General features: G+C 43.9%; 1 protein-coding gene and 1 pseudogene across 1 annotated transcript; both read right to left on the bottom strand.

The window, feature by feature from the left end:
• LOC139311670 (zinc finger protein 208-like) overlaps positions 1-17,331 on the bottom strand; it is a 41,801-nt pseudogene that overhangs the window by 10,474 nt on the left and 13,996 nt on the right.
• Positions 132-5,816, bottom strand: LOC139313415 (zinc finger and SCAN domain-containing protein 31-like). Its single transcript, XM_070939028.1, has 3 exons — positions 5,311-5,816; positions 5,067-5,144; positions 132-179 (listed from the first exon to the last, which is right to left on the bottom strand). Exons 1-3 carry the CDS (start codon positions 5,722-5,724, stop codon positions 132-134), a joined length of 540 nt encoding a protein of 179 aa, XP_070795129.1. The 5' UTR covers positions 5,725-5,816.

Below are 17,331 nucleotides of genomic sequence, written 5' to 3'. Positions count from 1 at the left end.
TTTCCTTATTTTCTCTTGTTGGGCATCAGTGGAAGATGAACTTTCCTGATTCCAATTATTTGACTGGCTTCTCTCATGGCTTTTGAATTCCATTCGAATTCCAAAGTTCTCCGTTCCATCTTTAGCATTGATCACTTGGAACAGTCCACAGGAATCTTGATTCTCCTGCCCAATGTTACCTTCAAAAGACAATAGAAATGAAAAGGATAACAAGGTTAGAGAGCTCAAACTATAGAAAGTCAACACATTTTCTTCCGAATTTTTCCAAAATTCCATCATGTTGTATTTTGCATGCCTACCCTGCTGTGATATAGACATGGTGATTTCTATATCCGTGAGTCATGAAAGCTTTGAAAATATCTAGAAAATATATCTTTCTTTACAATTATCTATATATATGCAAATCTCATTCAAAGTCAGTTTTGAGTGAAGGAATAATTAGGGGAAACATCCAAGGAGGAACAAGGTGAAAACTTAAGAATTATCGGGGCGGGTTAATTACAGCAGAGCTATAAGAACTGAAACTTTGGGGGAAAATCCTTTGCTTGAAGCCTTCCATTGGCTTGTAAATGCTCTTCACGCCGAGACTGAAAAGGTTGGAAGGCTTCAAGAAAGGCTATTTCACTGACCCAAAGGCTCATCAGCTTGCAAGGGCTCTTCGGCCAGATCTGGTACATGCCTCAGTTAGCAGGGAACAGATGCCTAACATACTGGCTCGCTACATCATTGCAGGGAAAGCCTCGGCAGGGTGGGATGGGGGAATAGGTAAGGCATACATTGCAGCATCTCTGCTGTCATTTGTAAGTGTGGACGGCTTTAGTGCGGCAACATTCATAGTTTCGGCAGTGGTTCTAAAGTATTCTGTCCCTAACTTTTCCTTTATATATAATGTTTACCTTTCAAAGCAGATTGTGGTGTGTGTGTGTGAGAGAGCAAATCAGGATTTGTGTTTGTCTACCTACAGATGATCTCAATTTCTCAAGGAATTCCTGTTTCTTTTATTCTTATGTTAATGGCCTATTTTAAGGAACCTAAAGCTGCTGTTTTAATGAAGTTAGGCAAATGGCAAGAAAGTTTCCGCCCTTTTTCCTTTCAGGGAGGGGGGTCTTATTAAATAAATAGATGCCTTTGAGCAAGTACAGCGTAGGAAGGACAAGGGCAAAGTGGACTGCTAAATTGACCACGGCCCCCAGTCACATCACCTGGCCACGCCCACCTAGCCGGTCATTAGGCAGTTCAAACTATAGTCCGCCCCCCGAACAGTCTGAGAGACCATGAACTGCCCCACTTAAAAAGCTTGAGGACTTCTAATGTAAGCAAAGACACATTGACTCTTTCCTTCCTTTGAGTACAAGAAGGCCAGATCCTTTCCTTCTCCCTCCCAGGAGACGATATCTGATTAGTGATTTTTTAATAAAAAACAAACGATAATCTGTCTTCTTGACCTCTTGGATTGGGGACAAGAAAACTCTTACCGAGAGAGACCACATTCCTATAGTTTTCAAGCATGACTTCCGAATGCAGCGCTTTTTGGTCAGGATCCAGCTGAGACCATTCCTCCTCAGAGAAATACACAGCCACCTCCTCAAAGGACACAAGACTCTCCTGAACACGGAAAAAAGAACAGAACAGGAGGATTCACAATATCTGATCATCTTCATCAATGATTTAGACAAGAGGATAGAAAGGGAACTTATCAAATTTGCAGCCAAGGACTAATTGACAGGAATAACAACACTCCAGAAGGTAAACTAAAGAGATAGAAGGATCGAGAGATTGGGCCCCATCTAACAAAATGAGAATCAACTGTGAGAAATGCAAGGTTCTTTATTTAGGAAAGAAAAACTAACTGCACAGGCACAGAATAGGTGATACCTGGCTCAACAGTAGAAAGTACAACGGGGATCTTTTTTTTCTTTTTTTTAAAATTTGATTTATATGCCGCCCTTCTCCGGAGACTCAGGGCGGCTTACAATGTGCTAAACAATAGCCTTCATTCTTTTGTATATTTATACAAAGTCAGCTTATTGCCCCCACAACTGGGTCCTCAATTTACCTACCTTAGAAAGGATGGAAGGCTGAGTCAACCTTGAGCCTTGGCGAGATTCGAACCTGCAGTAATTGCAGGCATCTGGTCTTAATAACCAGCTTAATAACAGGGTGCCTTAGACCACTGTACTACCAAGGCTCTTGGAGTCCTAGTGGACAATCACTTAAAGATGAGTCAGCAATATATTAAAGCTGCCAAAAAACCCAACTCAATCATAGGCTGCGTTAAGAGAGGGATAGAATCAAGATCACATGAAGTGTTAGTACCACTTTGTAATGCCTTGGTAAGACAGCAGTTGGCATCCAATATTGGTTTCATACTTGGAATATTGCATCCAGTTTTGGTTGCCAGATGTAACAAAGATATTGAGACTCTAGAAAGAGTGCAGAGAAGAGCACCCAAAATGGTTAGGGTCCTGAAGGCTAAAACATATAAAGAACAGTTGCTGGAAATGGGTACGTCTAGTTTAATGAAAAGAAGAACTAGGGGGTGACATGATAGCAGTGTTGCAAGATCTCTAGGGGCTGCCACAAAGAAGATGCAGCCAATCTATTCTCCAAACCACCTGAAGGCCAGACAACCACCTGAAGGCAGGACAGGAAGCAGTAGATGGAAACTAATCAAGGAGAGAACTAATCTACAACTACAGAGAAATCTCCTGTCAGTGAGAACAATTAATCAGTGGAATGAGTTGCCTCCAGAATGGAGGCATCCAGTGTAAATGCTTCAACACTGGAGCTGTTTAAGAAGAAATTGGACAGCCATTTATCTGAAATGTTATAGAGCTTCCTGTCTGAGCAGGAGGTTGGACTAGAACAGAGGTCCCCAACCTTTTGGACCTCAGGGACCACCAAGTTCATAATTTGAAATCCCGCGGACCACTAATACGAATCCAGCGCACCGCTTGCTGAAGCGCCTGGACTCCCAGTGACAGGATGGGGTCCTACAAGCACTCTTCCTCCTCTCTCTTTCTCTCTCTCTCCCTCTCTCTTCCACTCATTCCCTCTCATTGTCTCTGATTCCCTCTCTGTCTCTTTCTTTCTCTCTTTCATTCTGTCTCTTTCGTTCTCTTTCATTCTCTTTCTCTCTCATTCTCTAATTCTGTTGCTCATTCTGATTCTGTCTCTTTTTGTCTCTCATTCTCTTTCTTTCATTCTCTCTCTTTCATTCTTTTTCATTCTGATTCCCTTTTTCTCTCTCTCATTCTGTCTCTTTCTCTCTCATACTCTGATTCTGTCTCTTTCTATCTCTCATTCTCTTTCATTCTGTCTCTTTCTCTTTCATTCTCTTTCTCTCTTTCATTCTCTTCCTCTCTTTCCCTCTGTCTCATCTTTTCTCTTTCTCTCATCTCTCTCCCCCTTTCTTTCTCTCCGACTCTTTCTCATTCTTTCTCTCTTTCATTCTTTCTGTCTCTTTCTTTCTCTCGCTCTCATTCTCTCTCTGATTCTCTCTCTCATTCTCTTTCTCTCTCTTGTCTCATGGGCCAGCCAATGTCTTGGGGTTGAGAGGAAGTCAAGCGTCTCCCCGAAAGACCGAGGTGCGCGGAGCACCAACAAGGGCTGGAAGAAACGGCCGCAAGATCCAGCAAGAGACGAAGCTTCGCTCCCGCTCTGGAATATGGAGCGAACCTCCATCCCCGACTCCCTTTCCCTTGCCAGGCGAGGAGTGACTGAGAAGGGAGGGCCAGGGCAGGGACAGCCACGGGTGGGTTCAGCCGACAGAAAGCTACAGCAGGGGGAAGAAACAGGCCGCGGTTCCCACCACCTGTTGCTTTGGCCTGCCTGCACCGTCACCCCCCCTTGCAGCATTACCTCATTCCGGCCAGCAAGGACTGCGCTGCAAAGTTGCAAGTTGCATGAACCTCCCCCTACAGTGGAGATTTACAGCCCCACCAAGAGCTGCCTGTCAAGTCCCATATTCCAGAGCTCTAGTCACAGGACTGGCCATTGCTCATCGTGGAACAGCTCCTCCACCCGGGTGCACTGCAGACCACTAGTTGGTGGCTACTGGACTAGAAGACCTCTAAGATCCCTACCAACTCTGAATAACAACTCTGAATACTTTGCTCCATTGTTCCATGGCAAAGGTATGCACTAACTTACACGGCTGTCCTTCACACAAGTCCAATTTTTATGTGAGAACATGTACAATTCTGAAAATTTCTTTGACTGAAGAAATATTTGGAGCAGGTTTTATCAAGTTGATTGATTCTGCAGAATTTACAGTGCTTCTCATTGAAGTTATCCCACTTCTGGATCAACTGATTTATCATTTATTGATCAGTAGTCTGAGCCAATGGCTGAATGAGAGAAAACAAAGAGATAATTCCCTGTGAAGGTAATTTCTCAGCCTTTGCAAAGTGGAAATGTTTGATCTTCTAATCCACGCACAAATCAGAGGATTAGATATTATTTTGTACCTAAGGTACTGCAATTACATGGTCTACGTGGCCATTCTGTTTGGATTTTAAAATTCTGCTTTATTTTTCAATATGATTTGCTTATTTTTTGAACGACTGGTCATGAACAAGGCTTTTCAAAAAGGGCAATGTGGCAATGTGAGTATTTAGTTATTTTTCAATAGCTTTGCAGAATTCCAAGTCAGAGAATGACAAAAAGAATGGGTCTCTAGCAGTCACTACTACAGTGATACATTTATTCCTATTTCTTGAAGGACTTGTTAAAAAATTACTTCTTATAAACTCATAGTTGGAGGAGTACTTAGCAGAATCAGTTAACAGCTGTTCTTTAAAAAACATTTCCTAAACATTCTGTTTCTCTGAGATTCTCTGAGGTTAGAAATGACAAATCATTGTGTCGCAGTAATAGTTTACAGAGGAAGTTAAGATGGCTGACAGCAACTTGAACCTGCTATTATGCTGTCCATGTCCCACAGGAACACAAAAATAATCCACTTCAAACAAGGGGGGGGGAAAGAAAGAGAGAGAACTCTGCACACCCGCTTCACTTCCTGAAGGAAAGGAGAATACAAATCTAATATTTTTTTCCTTTCTTACTTGATTTGGAGGTTCAACCACTGTTTGATTTGATGAATTCTTCTTTCTTTCAGGATCTCTGATCTCCACAGTGCAGCCCTTCAAATAGGAGGAAGGAAGGAAGAAGCAGAATTAATGTACATCACACGACATAAAATGAATTCTTATATTCGGAACATTATGAATGTCAGAGAGGTTTGGGAAGGAGGGGTGAAGTATTCAAACACATTCTTTATCCCCTTTTGACCTCCCTAAAGTGTCTCACCTGCAACTCGACCTGCTCCTTCTGCTCCTCCATCTGGCTCAGGAGGAAGCCTTCCGCCAGGGACACCGCCTGGGAGCTGGTCTCTGCTCCACACTCCCGCACCCAGCCCTCCATCTCTGGGGGCAGAAGAGCCAGGAACTGCTCCAGAACAACCATGTCCAGCATCTGGGCTTTGGTGTGTTTTTCTGGCCTCAGCCATCGCCTACAAAAGTCATGGAGTCGTCTGCAAAGTCCTCGGGGACCCTCAGCCTCCCGGTATTGGATGAAGTTCCAGGGCTGAACTTCTGAAGGGAGGATGGTTTCCTCCTCCAGAATCTCCTTCCCAGTCCTTGTCCAGAGCTTCCCCCACTTCCAGGGCTGAGCAGCTGAAGGGCCTTTTCCGCTTCCCTCCTTTCCAAAAGGTTGTGTCTCCATCCTTTCTCTGTCTTGCAGAGCAACTGCAAATGGCTCCAAGGACTCTGGTGGGTCTCCAGATGCCTTTTCCTTCACGGGACCATTTCTGGGGCTGCAGGAGTGATCCCTGCAAGTTATTCCGCTCTTTTTCTTCTTCCCTCAAGAAATAAATTTTGGTTTGCAGAGATTTCAAATGGCTTCCAGTTTCTGTATCTGAGATGGAAAGAAAAATAAATATTAAGAATTATTAAGTGGAATTCAGGCGCTGAACAACCCTCATCCCAGCGCAGAACCGAGGTCCCCCCCCCCCCGAGCAGGGCCGGGAAGGAGGCAGCTGGAGAGGCCGCCCCACTTCTCTCCCCCTCAGGGGACAGGATGGAGCCCTCGGGGAGCCTGGTGCGAATCCTGCCTCCTCCTCGCCCGGCTTCTCTCCTCTCCTGCAGGGCTTCCGCAAGGCCGACCGTCCCCTCTCCACACTCGGGCTCTTCCCCGGACACGGGTAAGGGAAGGGACCCTCGCCCATCCCCGCAGAGGGCGGCTGGGGAGCATGGGACCCGGGGTTGAAGCCGGAGGAGGGCCGGGAGCGGGTCTCTCCCTCCTCCGCCTCTTTTTGCCGCTAGAAGAGCCCCCACCTCACCCGGGGCACGTCTAGATATCCCGCCAGCCAGACTCTCCCGCAGCCTCTCCAAGAGTTAAGGAGAGCGAGCGCAGCGTCCTAGAAAGGCAAAGTTCTATGATGTCACTTCCTTCCCAGCCTCCTCTTCAAAGGCAGCCTTGACATTCGTCCTCCAGTGGCCCAAAGGGGAAGTGCCTGGAGTTCCCTTCTCTTAGCAGAGGGCGCCCCCTGGTGGATTCTGCGTAAATTTACAGGATTCCCTGAAAAGCGCGGGAAAGAGGAGGACATCTGAGGGAAGGGCAGGGATGATGGGCATGGGAGTAGGAGAAAAGGCCCCTCTCAATGCCTCCCTGCCCAAGAAAAGCTTTTTCCTAAGAGGTCTGTAAGGGGCGTGCATAAGTGCCGTCCCTGTCCAAATATTGTGTCTCCTGAGAGATGACAGTAACAAAATTGGAAGGGACCTTTGAGGTCATCTAGTTCAACTCTGCTCACACAGGACACCTATATTAGGGATTTGAACCACTGAGTTGCTGACCTTTCTGATTGACAAGCTGTCTTAGCCACTGAGGCACCTAGTCAGGACAGGCTTTTACATTTGCACAATGTGTTTCCCGAGAAGTCTTATGGAGACGTAGGTGAGCCCTTTGTCCTTAGCTTCTCACCCCGCTCTTTCTCCTCTGCTTCAGCCCAGCCTAACCCTCCATCCAGCAATTAAGGATGAGGGGCTCACCAGTCTCAGGAAACGTCTCTTCAGGTCTTCTCTTCACGGAGAATCTCAGGAAACACAGGTTGCAAATGAAAACATAGTGTCCCAAATCTGGGCTCCCCCTCCGTTTGCTCCGCCTCCCCACTCTCGCGCTCCTCTCTCCCTGGAAACTGGGTGGTGGGAGAAGAAGGGTCATCAAGGGGATGCTGGCAAGACAATCCTGAGGAAAGGACAAAATAAATAGCCCCATTGCCAGGGCCAAGGTGCTGCTGCTGATTTGAAACAAGTGGCTCTTTCATTTGTACACCATGTCTCTTGAGAAGCTGGCTAGCTAGAGGGACTTAATAGGCATCCATATTTCCCTGCCACTGCTTTCTCTTAATAAAACTACTTGCTTTAATGCTCCGTGTGTGGACAAAGCTCGGAACAGACGCATATTTCCAGAATGCTAGAATAATTATGAACAGTTACCATTGCACTAAAAAACAAACAAACTGCAAAATGAATAAACATTGTGGCCCGGTAGGTTTGAAGGCAAACAAAATTCTGGGATACCTCACCAGATGTATCACCATCAAGAAAAAGGAGGTCCTAACCCACAGTATTTGGATACTGTGTCCAGTTCTGGAGACCTCACTTTAAAAAGATATTGGTAAGATTGTGTGAGGGCAGAGATGGGCAACATGAGGAAAGATCACCACAAAATTAGGACAAAGAGCCCATGAGTTGCCTTTTCTAATTCAGCATCACTATCACCCTTTTGGTTGATATCATCGTTATGGTTTTGTTTCTCATTTATTACTTTCATTACATAATATGAAGCAGGGTGGAAAGGCAGATTTTGACAATATTAAGTAAAATAAGAAAAGTTGAAACAATGGTAAGGGATTCAGGACTTCTACATTTCTGACTGCAACTCTGCTCTAGTGCCATCAGAGGGAGTTTCTTGAAATGATTGGGGAATCTCCACCACTTAAATATTGGCCCACACATCACTTTCAGGTCAAATGATAACCTTCATCTCCATTGATACTCATGTTTCCTTTCAAACCTCCTACTTAGCAAAAAAACACAAGAAAGGATTGAGGATTCAGAATCAGAATCAGAATCGAGCTGGAAGAGAACATATAGCTCTTCTAGTCCAGCCCCCTGCTCAAGCAGGAGATCCTATACCATTTCAGACAAGTGACTATCCAGTCTCTTCTTAAAAACCTCCAGTGATGCACCCACGATATATTATTATTATTGTTTATATTTATATACCGCCCTTCTCCCGAAAGATTCGGGGCGGTGAACAGCCAACAGATAAAACACAAGAAATACAAAATTTAAAAACAGTATTAAAATCCAATTAAATTAATTTGGCCCACAATTAAAAACACCCTTGTATTAAGACCGATAATTAAAAATTTAAAAATTAAAACAATTTAAAAGAGTTAGGCCAGCCCGGCTGGCTGGAATAAAAATGTCTTTAGGGAACGGCAAAAGGTGTGAAGATTCGGGATCTGCCATATATCCGGGGGCAGCTCATTCCAGAGGGTAGGTGCCCCCACAGAGAAGGCTCTCCCCCTGGGGGCCGCCGGTCAACATTGTTTGACCGACGGCACCCTGAGGAGCTCCTCTCTGTGGGAGCGTACTGGTCGGTGGGAGGCTATCGGTGGCAGAAGGCGGTCTCGTAAATACCCGGGTCCTAAGCCATGGAGCGCTCTAAAGGTGGTAACCAATACCTTGAAGTGCACCCAGAAGACCACTGGGAGCCAGTGCAGCTCGCAAGGAGAGGTGTTACATGGGAGCGCCGAGTCGCCCCCATAACCACCCGCACGGCCGCATTCTGGACCAGCTGGAGCCTCCGGGTGCTCCTCAAGGGGAGCCCAATGTAGAGAGCATTACAGTAGTCCAGGCAGGATGTGACGAGAGCATGAGTGACCGTGCATAAGGCATCCCGATCCAGAAAGGGACGCAACTAATGGATCAGGCGAACCTGATAAAAAGCCCCCCTTGCCACAGCAGTCATATGCTCTTCTAAAGACAGCCGTGTATCCAGGATGACACCCAAGTTGCGAGCCCTCTCTGTGGGGGCCAATGATTCATCCCCAATAGTCAGCGATGGCGCCAACTGACCATATCGGGATGCCGGAAGCCACAGCCACTCGATCTTGGATGGGTTGAGCCTGAGCCTGTTTCTCCCCATCCAGATCTGCACAGCCTCCAGGCACCGGGACATCACATCAAGGGCATCATTGGGGTGATCCGGGGTGGAGATGTACAGCTGGGTGTCATCAGCGTACAGATGGCACTTCACCCCGAAACCACGGATGATCTCACTCAGCGGCTTCACATAAATGTTGAACAAAAGGGGCGAGAGAACTGACCCTTGTGGCACCCCACACACAAGGCGCCTCGAGGTCGATCTCTGTCCCCCCCGTCAACACAAACTGCGACCAGTCAGGGAGGAAGGAGGAGAACCACCGCAGCACAGTGCCCCCTACCCTCAGCCCCTCCAATCGGCGCAGCATGATACCATGGTCGATGGTATCAAAAGCCGCTGAGAGATCTAATAGGACCAGGACAGAGGAACAACCCCTGTCCCGAGCCCTCCAGAGATCATCAACCAACGCAACCAATGCCATTTCCGTGCTGTACCCAGGCCTGAAGCCTGACTGGAACGGATCCAGATAGACCGTATGAAGGAAAGCTGTCCCAGTGGTTAATTGTCCTCACTGTAAGGCATATTCTTGTTAATTCCAAGTTGCTTCTCTCCTGGATTTTTTTTTTTTTTTATTTGATTTATATGCCGCCCTTCTCCGGAGACTCAGGGCGGCTTACAATGCGTTAAGCAATAGCCTTCATACTTTTGTATATTTATACAAAGTCAGCTTATTGCCCCCACAAACTGGGTTCACATGCATTGTTTCTTGCCCTGCCCTCTGGTGCTTGGGAAAATAAATGGACCTCTTTGTGGCAGCCTCTCAAGTACTGGAATACTTGAGGGCTTGGTGGCTCAGCAGACTAAAAGCATTGTGATTAACACCAGCTGTCTGCAATTACTGTAAGTTCGAATCTCACCAGGCTCAAGGTTGACTCAGCCTTCCATCCTTTCTAAGGTAGGTAAATTGAGGACCCAGTTTGTGGGGGCAATAAGCTGACTTTGTATAAATATACAAAAGTATGAAGGCTATTGCTTAACGCATTGTAAGCCGCCCTGAGTCTCCGGAGAAGAGTGGCATATAAATCAAATTAAAATAAATAAATAAATAAAAAATACTGCTATCACTCCTAATCCTTCTTTTCTTTAGACTAGCCAGACCCAAACCTGCAACTGTTCTTCATCTGTTTTAGTCTTCAGGCCTTCAATCAACTTAGCTGTTCTTCTTTACACTTTTTCCAAAGACTAAATATCTTTTTTGTAATGTAATGTCCAGAACTGGATGCAGTATTCCAAATGTGGTCTTACTAAGGCTTTATAAAGTGGTAGTAATACTTCATGTGATTTTGATTCTATGTCTCTGTTTATACAACCAAGGATTGTCTCAGCATTTTTGGCTGCCACCGCACATAAGTCATTCATATTCAAGTGATCATCCATTCGGATTCCCAAGGTCCCTTCATAGAGTTACTGTTTTTGAGCCAGGTTTCATGTAATCTGTTTTTTGCCGCCCAGGTGTAAAACTTTACTTTTCTCCACATTAAATTTCACTTTGTTGGATTCAACCTTGTCTCATTTGGATCAGAAAGGCAAACTATGCACACACATAAAAATCTCTAGACATGGTGGATCAGAGGTTAGAATGCAGTACCAGAAGCTAATTGCCCACACCCAGGAGTTTGATCCTGACCGGCTCATTGTTGAGTCAGCCTTTCATCCTTTTGAGGTCGGTAAAAGGAGGACCCAGATTCCTGGGGACAATATGCTGACTTTGTGAACTGATCAGACAGTGCTGTAAAGCATTGTGGAGTGGTATATAAGTCTAAAGTGGAATTGCTATTGCTATATACTTTCTCCTGAGTGTGGATCCTTTTATGAGAAGTAAGATTACCATTCTGAGCAAAGCTCTTTCCACATTCCATGCATTTAAACGGCTTTCTCTCTGTGTGGATCATCTTATGGGAAATAAGATTACCTCTTCGAGAAAAGGTCTTTCCACACTCCATGCATTTATATGGTTTCTCCCCTGCGTGGATCATCTTATGACAAGTAAGAGCACTGCTCTTAGTAAACGTCTTTCCGCATTCCATGCATTTAAATGGTTTTTCTTCTGAGTGGATCTTTTTATGGGAAGCAAGATAACTGCGTTGAGCAAAGGTCTTACCACATTCCATGCATTTATATGGCTTCTCCCCTGTGTGGATCATTTTATGGGAAATAAGATTACCTCTTCGAGGAAAGGTCTTTCCACACTCCATGCATTTATATGGTTTCTCCCCTGTGTGGATCATCTTATGAGAAGTAAGAGCACTGCTCTTAGTAAACATCTTTCCACACTCCATGCATTTAAATGGTTTCTCTTCTGAGTGGATCTTTTTATGGGAAGCAAGATAACTGCCTTGAGCAAAGGTCTTTCCACACTCCTTGCATTTATACGGCTTCTCCCCTGTGTGGATCATCTTATGGGAAATAAGATTACCTCTTCGAGGAAAGGACTTCCCACACTCCATGCATTTATATGGCTTCTCCCCCGTGTGGATCATCTCATGGGAAATAAGATTACCTCTTCGAGGAAAGGTCTTTCCACATTCTGTGCATTTATATGGTTTCTCGCCTGTGTGGATCTTTTTATGAGACGCAAGATAACTGCGTTGAGCAAAGGTCTTTCCACACTCCATGCATTTATATGGCTTCTCCCCTGTATGGATCATCATATGGGAAATAAGATGACCTCTTCGAGGAAAAGTCTTTTCACACTCCATGCATTTATATGGCTTCTCACCTGTGTGGATCTTTTTATGAGAAGCAAGATAACTACGTTGAGCAAAGGTCTTTCCACAGTCCATGCATTTGTATGGCTTCTCCCCTGTGTGGATCATCTTATGGGAAATAAGATGACTTCTTCGAGGAAAGGTCTTTCCACACTCCATGCATTTATACGGCTTCTCCCCTGTGTGGATCATTTTATGGGATTTCAGATTACCTCTCTGAGCAAAGGTCTTTCCACATTCCATGCATTTAAATGGCTTTTCCCCTGTGTGGATCATCTTATGAGAAGTAAGAGCACTACGTTGCGCAAATGTCTTTCCACACTCCATGCATTTATATGGTTTCTCTCCCGTTGCCTGGAGGGATTGGGCTGCATGGGCTACAGCTGCTTCTAAACACTGTTTCTCTACAGTGTGAATCCTTTCATGGGATGTAAGATTCCTGCTTGTTCTAAAATATTTTCCAGATTCCAAACATTTATAAGGCTCCTTCTTTGTGTGAATCACTTTTTGAGATTTAAGGAAGTTATTTCCAAGAGAAAATATCAATGTCCCATTGTAATTTTGCCTGTTGTGTCTTATTGCATCTTCTCCTTTGTTTTGTGTTAAATGTTGTTTGTTTACTTGTAATTTATCTTTGATTAGCTTCACACTTTCCCCAATATATTTTTTCCTTATTTTCTCTTGTTGGGCAAGAAAGTCTTGCATCGGAGCATTAGTGGGAGATGAGCTTTCCTGACTCCAATTATTTGACTGGTTTCTCTCATGGCTTTTGAATTCCATTCGAATTCCAAAGTTCTCCATTTCATCTTTAGCACTGATCACTTGGAACAGTCCACAGGAATCTTGATTCTCCTGCCCGTTATTACCTTCAAAGGAAAAGAGACATGAAAATGATAACATGGTCAGAGAAAAAGATCAAAATGTAGAAAGTCAACGAATATTCTTCTGAATTTTTCCAAAATTCCATTATGTTGTATTCTGTATTCTTACAGTGTTTGATATAGACAAGATAATTTCTATATTCATGAGTCACGAAAGCTTTGAAAATATCTAGAAAATATCTTTTTTTACAATCTATATATACTGTATATATAAAAGCAAAAACCACTCATGCATTAATCATGAAATCTCTAGAACCGTAAAGCCTACAAACTTGAAATTTTCCATGTATGTTCCTGTTGCCTTCTAGGTGCTCATTAAGAAAGGATTTTTTGAAATGACCATCAGAGCATTAGTATTTTCTATATTATTATAACACGCTCTGATGCTAATTAGACATTCTACTCCCCCTCCCAACTTGAAAATAACTCTGGAAAGAATGGGATAGTATAGGACAGGCTTTTGTGGGGCAAGCCTAATGGAGAGAAGGGGCTGAAAGCGTGAGGGAGAGGAGAGGGTCTATGGGGCCAGCCTGAGGGAGAGAAGGGGGTACGATAAGACAGGCTTCTGTGGAGCCAGCCTGAGGGAATGGAGAGGTTTTTGCGGGACTAGCCTGACGAAGAGAATGGGAGAGGAGAGGATCTATGGGGCAAGCCTGAGGGAGAGAAGGGGAGAGGGGAGGCATCTGTGGGGCTAGCCTGAGGGAGAGAAGGGGAGAGGAAAGGCCAATCGTAACTACTCATTAATTTTCAAACTCTTAAGTGTCGATTTATCAAGCCCAATCTCACTCAAAGTCAGTTTTCAATTAAGGAATAATAAGGGGAACCACCCAAGAAGGAATTAGGAAAAAACTTAAGATTTATTGGGGTGGGTTAATTTCAGCAGAGACCTGTGAGAACTGAAACAATTTTGAAACAAGCTTTCTTCCCCTGTGTAGCTTGGAGCATTCTTCTACAAGCATTCTTGTAGCCTAGAACTGTGTTGGCTTTTTTTGGCAGCTGCAGCACACTGCTGGCTCATATTTAAATGGTTGTCCACTAGGACTCCAAGATCCCTCTCACAGTTACCACTATTGAGCCAGGTACCACATATACAGTACCTGTGCGTTTTGTTTTTCTTGCCTAAATGTAGAACCTTACTTTTTTCACCATTGAATTTCATTTTGTTAGATAGCGCCCGATGTTCAAGTCTGTCAAGATCCTTCTGTATCCTAAGCCTATTTTCCAGAGTGTTGGCTATTCCTGCTAGTTTGGTGTCGTCTGCAAATTTGATGAATTCCCTATCTATCCCCTCGCCCAAATCATTGATGAAGATGTTGAAGAGTACTGGGCCTAAAACAGAGCCTTGGGCTACCCCACTGCATACTTCCCTCCATGTAGATGCAGTTCCATTGAGGACTACACGTTGCGTGTGGTTGGTTAGTCAGTTACGAATCCATCTGGTGGTGATCGGGGCAAAAGTCTTTGAAAAAAAAGAATCCTTTGGCCCCAGATCTTGCGCAGCCCTCAGTTAGCAGAGAACATAGGTCTTACGTACTATAGTGTAAGGTCACACGAGATCAGTAGTGCAAGATTTCTCACTAATTTAGCCCTATGTTTTCTGCAAATGTACCAAAGCAGGCAAAGGAACCGATGGCTCGCTACATCATCACAGGGTAAGTCTTGGCAGGGTGGGGTGGGAGAATAGGTAGGGCGAATGTTGCAGCAGCTCTGCTGTCATTCGTAAGTGTGGACAGCCGTAGTGATGCGACATTCGTAATTTTAGGACTGAGTCTAAAGTATTGAGGGAGGAAAATCATAATTTTGAATGATCGCTAAGTGAATTGTCGTAATTAGGGGATTACCTATACCCTAGGATACACTGAGTGACACTGCACAAGGCCTTTGTTCTTGAATTAGGAGAATGCTCTTCTATGGCCTGACCATGAAAATTCTGTTCTGACAAATGACAATTTGAAGAGGTTTTGGGAGTAACAATTTTGGGAGGTTTCAGAGGACAAATGACAACACATCCCTCTCACATGACCTCCAGGGGACAGATAAAAGCACACCCCACTTAATATGGAATAGGTTTTATCAATAGTTAGAGATAAGAGGTACAAATTAGATGAAGAAAGAGCATTGTTCTGTATAAATTAAGCATGAACATTGTTTATAACTGTAAGTATGCTAATATAATCAATAGGATTACAAATAAGCTAACAATTATAAATATGGTTAGTATCATTCTGTTGTACTACTACTATTGCTATCAGTATATATGTTACTATTTCTTTTCTTTTTTCTTTTTGTAAAACGTATGCCCAGAAAATACACTCTATTCAAAATGTTTATATATAAATTTTAAAAAAAACTTTACTCAAAAAAAAAAGCACACCCCATTCTTTTCTGCCTCGTAAATTCAAATAGAAATGGAAAAATACAGATAAGAAATGGCACAGAAAGAAGCTAAGCAAAGAAACATTGACTCTTTCCTTCCTTGGAGTACCAGAAGGCCAGATCCTTTCCTTCTCCCTCCCAGGAAATAATATTGGATTAGTGATTTTTTAATAAAAAAAACTAACGATAATCTGTCTTCTTGAACTCTCTGATTGGGGACTAGAAAACTTACCCAGAGAGACCACATTCCTATGATTTTCAAGCATGACTTCCAAATGCAGCGCTTTTTGGTCAGGATTCAGCTGACACCACTCCTCCTCAGAGAAATACACAGCCACCTCCTCGAAGGACACAAGACTGTCCTAAACATGGAAAAAAGAACAGAACAGGAGGAATTGCAACATCTGTTCATCTTAATCAATGATTTAGACAAGAGGATAGAAGGGGAATTCCTCAGATTTGAAGACAAGACTAAATTGACAGGAATACCAACACTCCAGAAGATAAGCTCGAGATATAGAAGTATCGACAGATTGGGCCCCATCTAACAAAATGAAAATCAATGGTGAGAAATAGAAGGTGCTACATTTAGGAAATAAAAACTAAACCCACAGGGATAGAATAGGTGATACCTGGCTCAGCAGTAGAAAGTGTAACAGAGATCTTGGAGTCCTAGTATTTAGTTATTTTTCATTAGTCTTGATACATTTATTCCTATTAGTTGAAGGACTTGTTAAAAAATTACTTCTTGTGAATTCATAGTTGGAAGAGTACCTAGCAGAACTAGTTAACCAGTGGTCTTTAAAAAACATTTCCTAAACAGAATCTGAGGGTAGAAATGACAAACCATTGTATCCAATAATACTCCACAGAAGAAGCTATGCTGGTTGACAGCAACTTGAACCTGCTATTATGCTGTCCATGTCACACAGGAACACAAAAATTACCCAGTCTAAACAAGGGAGAGAAATAGAAAGAGAGACAACTCTGCACACCCGCTTCACTTCCTGAAGGAAAGGAGAATAGAAATCTAATAACTTTTCTCTTTCTTACTTGATTTGGAAGTTCAATCACAGTTTGAGCTCCGTTGTAAAAAACAGAAAACTTCATTCTTTGTTTCTCTGCAAGGAATAAATAATTTCAAAATGCATATTCAACAAAATAAGAGGAGGTATACTACAGAAGAGAAGAAGGTAAGACAGACGGGATCTCTCTGGGAAATCGGAGGATATTTGATTACCTCCTGAAGTGTCCTGACTTTGATCTTCCCCAGGGATCCTCCTGAAAAATAGCTCCTGAGGGGGATTTGATGGATTCCTCTTTCGCTCAGGATCTCTAATCTCCACAGTGCAGCACTTCAAATAGGAGGAAGTAAAAATAAGCAGAATTAATGTACATCACATGAAGAAAAGTGAAATCTTATACAGTCATGGCCGTAAATGTTGGCACCCCTGAAATTTTTCCAGAAAATGAAGTATTTCTCACAGAAAAGTATTGCAGTAACACATGTTTTGCTATACACGTTTATTCCCTTTGTGTGTATTGGAACAAAACCAAAACAGGGTGGAAAAAAAGCAAATTGGACATAATGTCAGAGAATGTCAGAGAAGTTTGGGAAGGTGGGGTGTAATATTCAAACACATTCTTTATTCCCTTCTGGGCTCCCTAGATTAAAGTGTCTCACCTGCAACTTGACCTGCTCTTTCTTCTCCTCCACCTGGCTCAGAAGGAAGCCTTCCGCCAGGGCCACCGCCTGGGAGCTGGTCTCTGCTCCACACTCCCGCACCCAGCCCTCCATCTCTGCGGGCAGAAGAGCAAGGAGCTGCTCCAGAACCACCAGGTCCAGCATCTGGGCTTTGGTGTGCTCTTCTGGTCTCAGCCATCGCCTACAAAAGTCATGGAGTCGTCTGCAAAGTCCTCGGGGACCCTCAGCCTCCTGGTATTGGATGAAGTTCCAGGGCTGAACTTCTGAAGGGAGGATGGTTTCCTCCTCCAGGATCTCCTGCCCAGTCCTTGTCCAGAGCTTCCCCCTCTTCCCAGGCTGAGCAGCTGAAGGGCCTTTTCCGCTTCCCTCCTTTCCAAAAGGTTGTGTCTCCATCCCTTCTCTGGCTTGCAGAGCAACTGCAAATGGC

Source organism: Pituophis catenifer, unplaced genomic scaffold (genome assembly GCF_029215685.1).
Source record: "Pituophis catenifer annectens isolate HBS135680 unplaced genomic scaffold, rPitCat1.0.hap2 SCAF_2, whole genome shotgun sequence".
Taxonomy (NCBI): Eukaryota; Metazoa; Chordata; class Lepidosauria; order Squamata; family Colubridae; genus Pituophis; species Pituophis catenifer.
The sequence above is the reverse complement of the archived record's forward strand: the minus strand, read 5'-3'. Positions and strand labels throughout refer to the sequence as shown.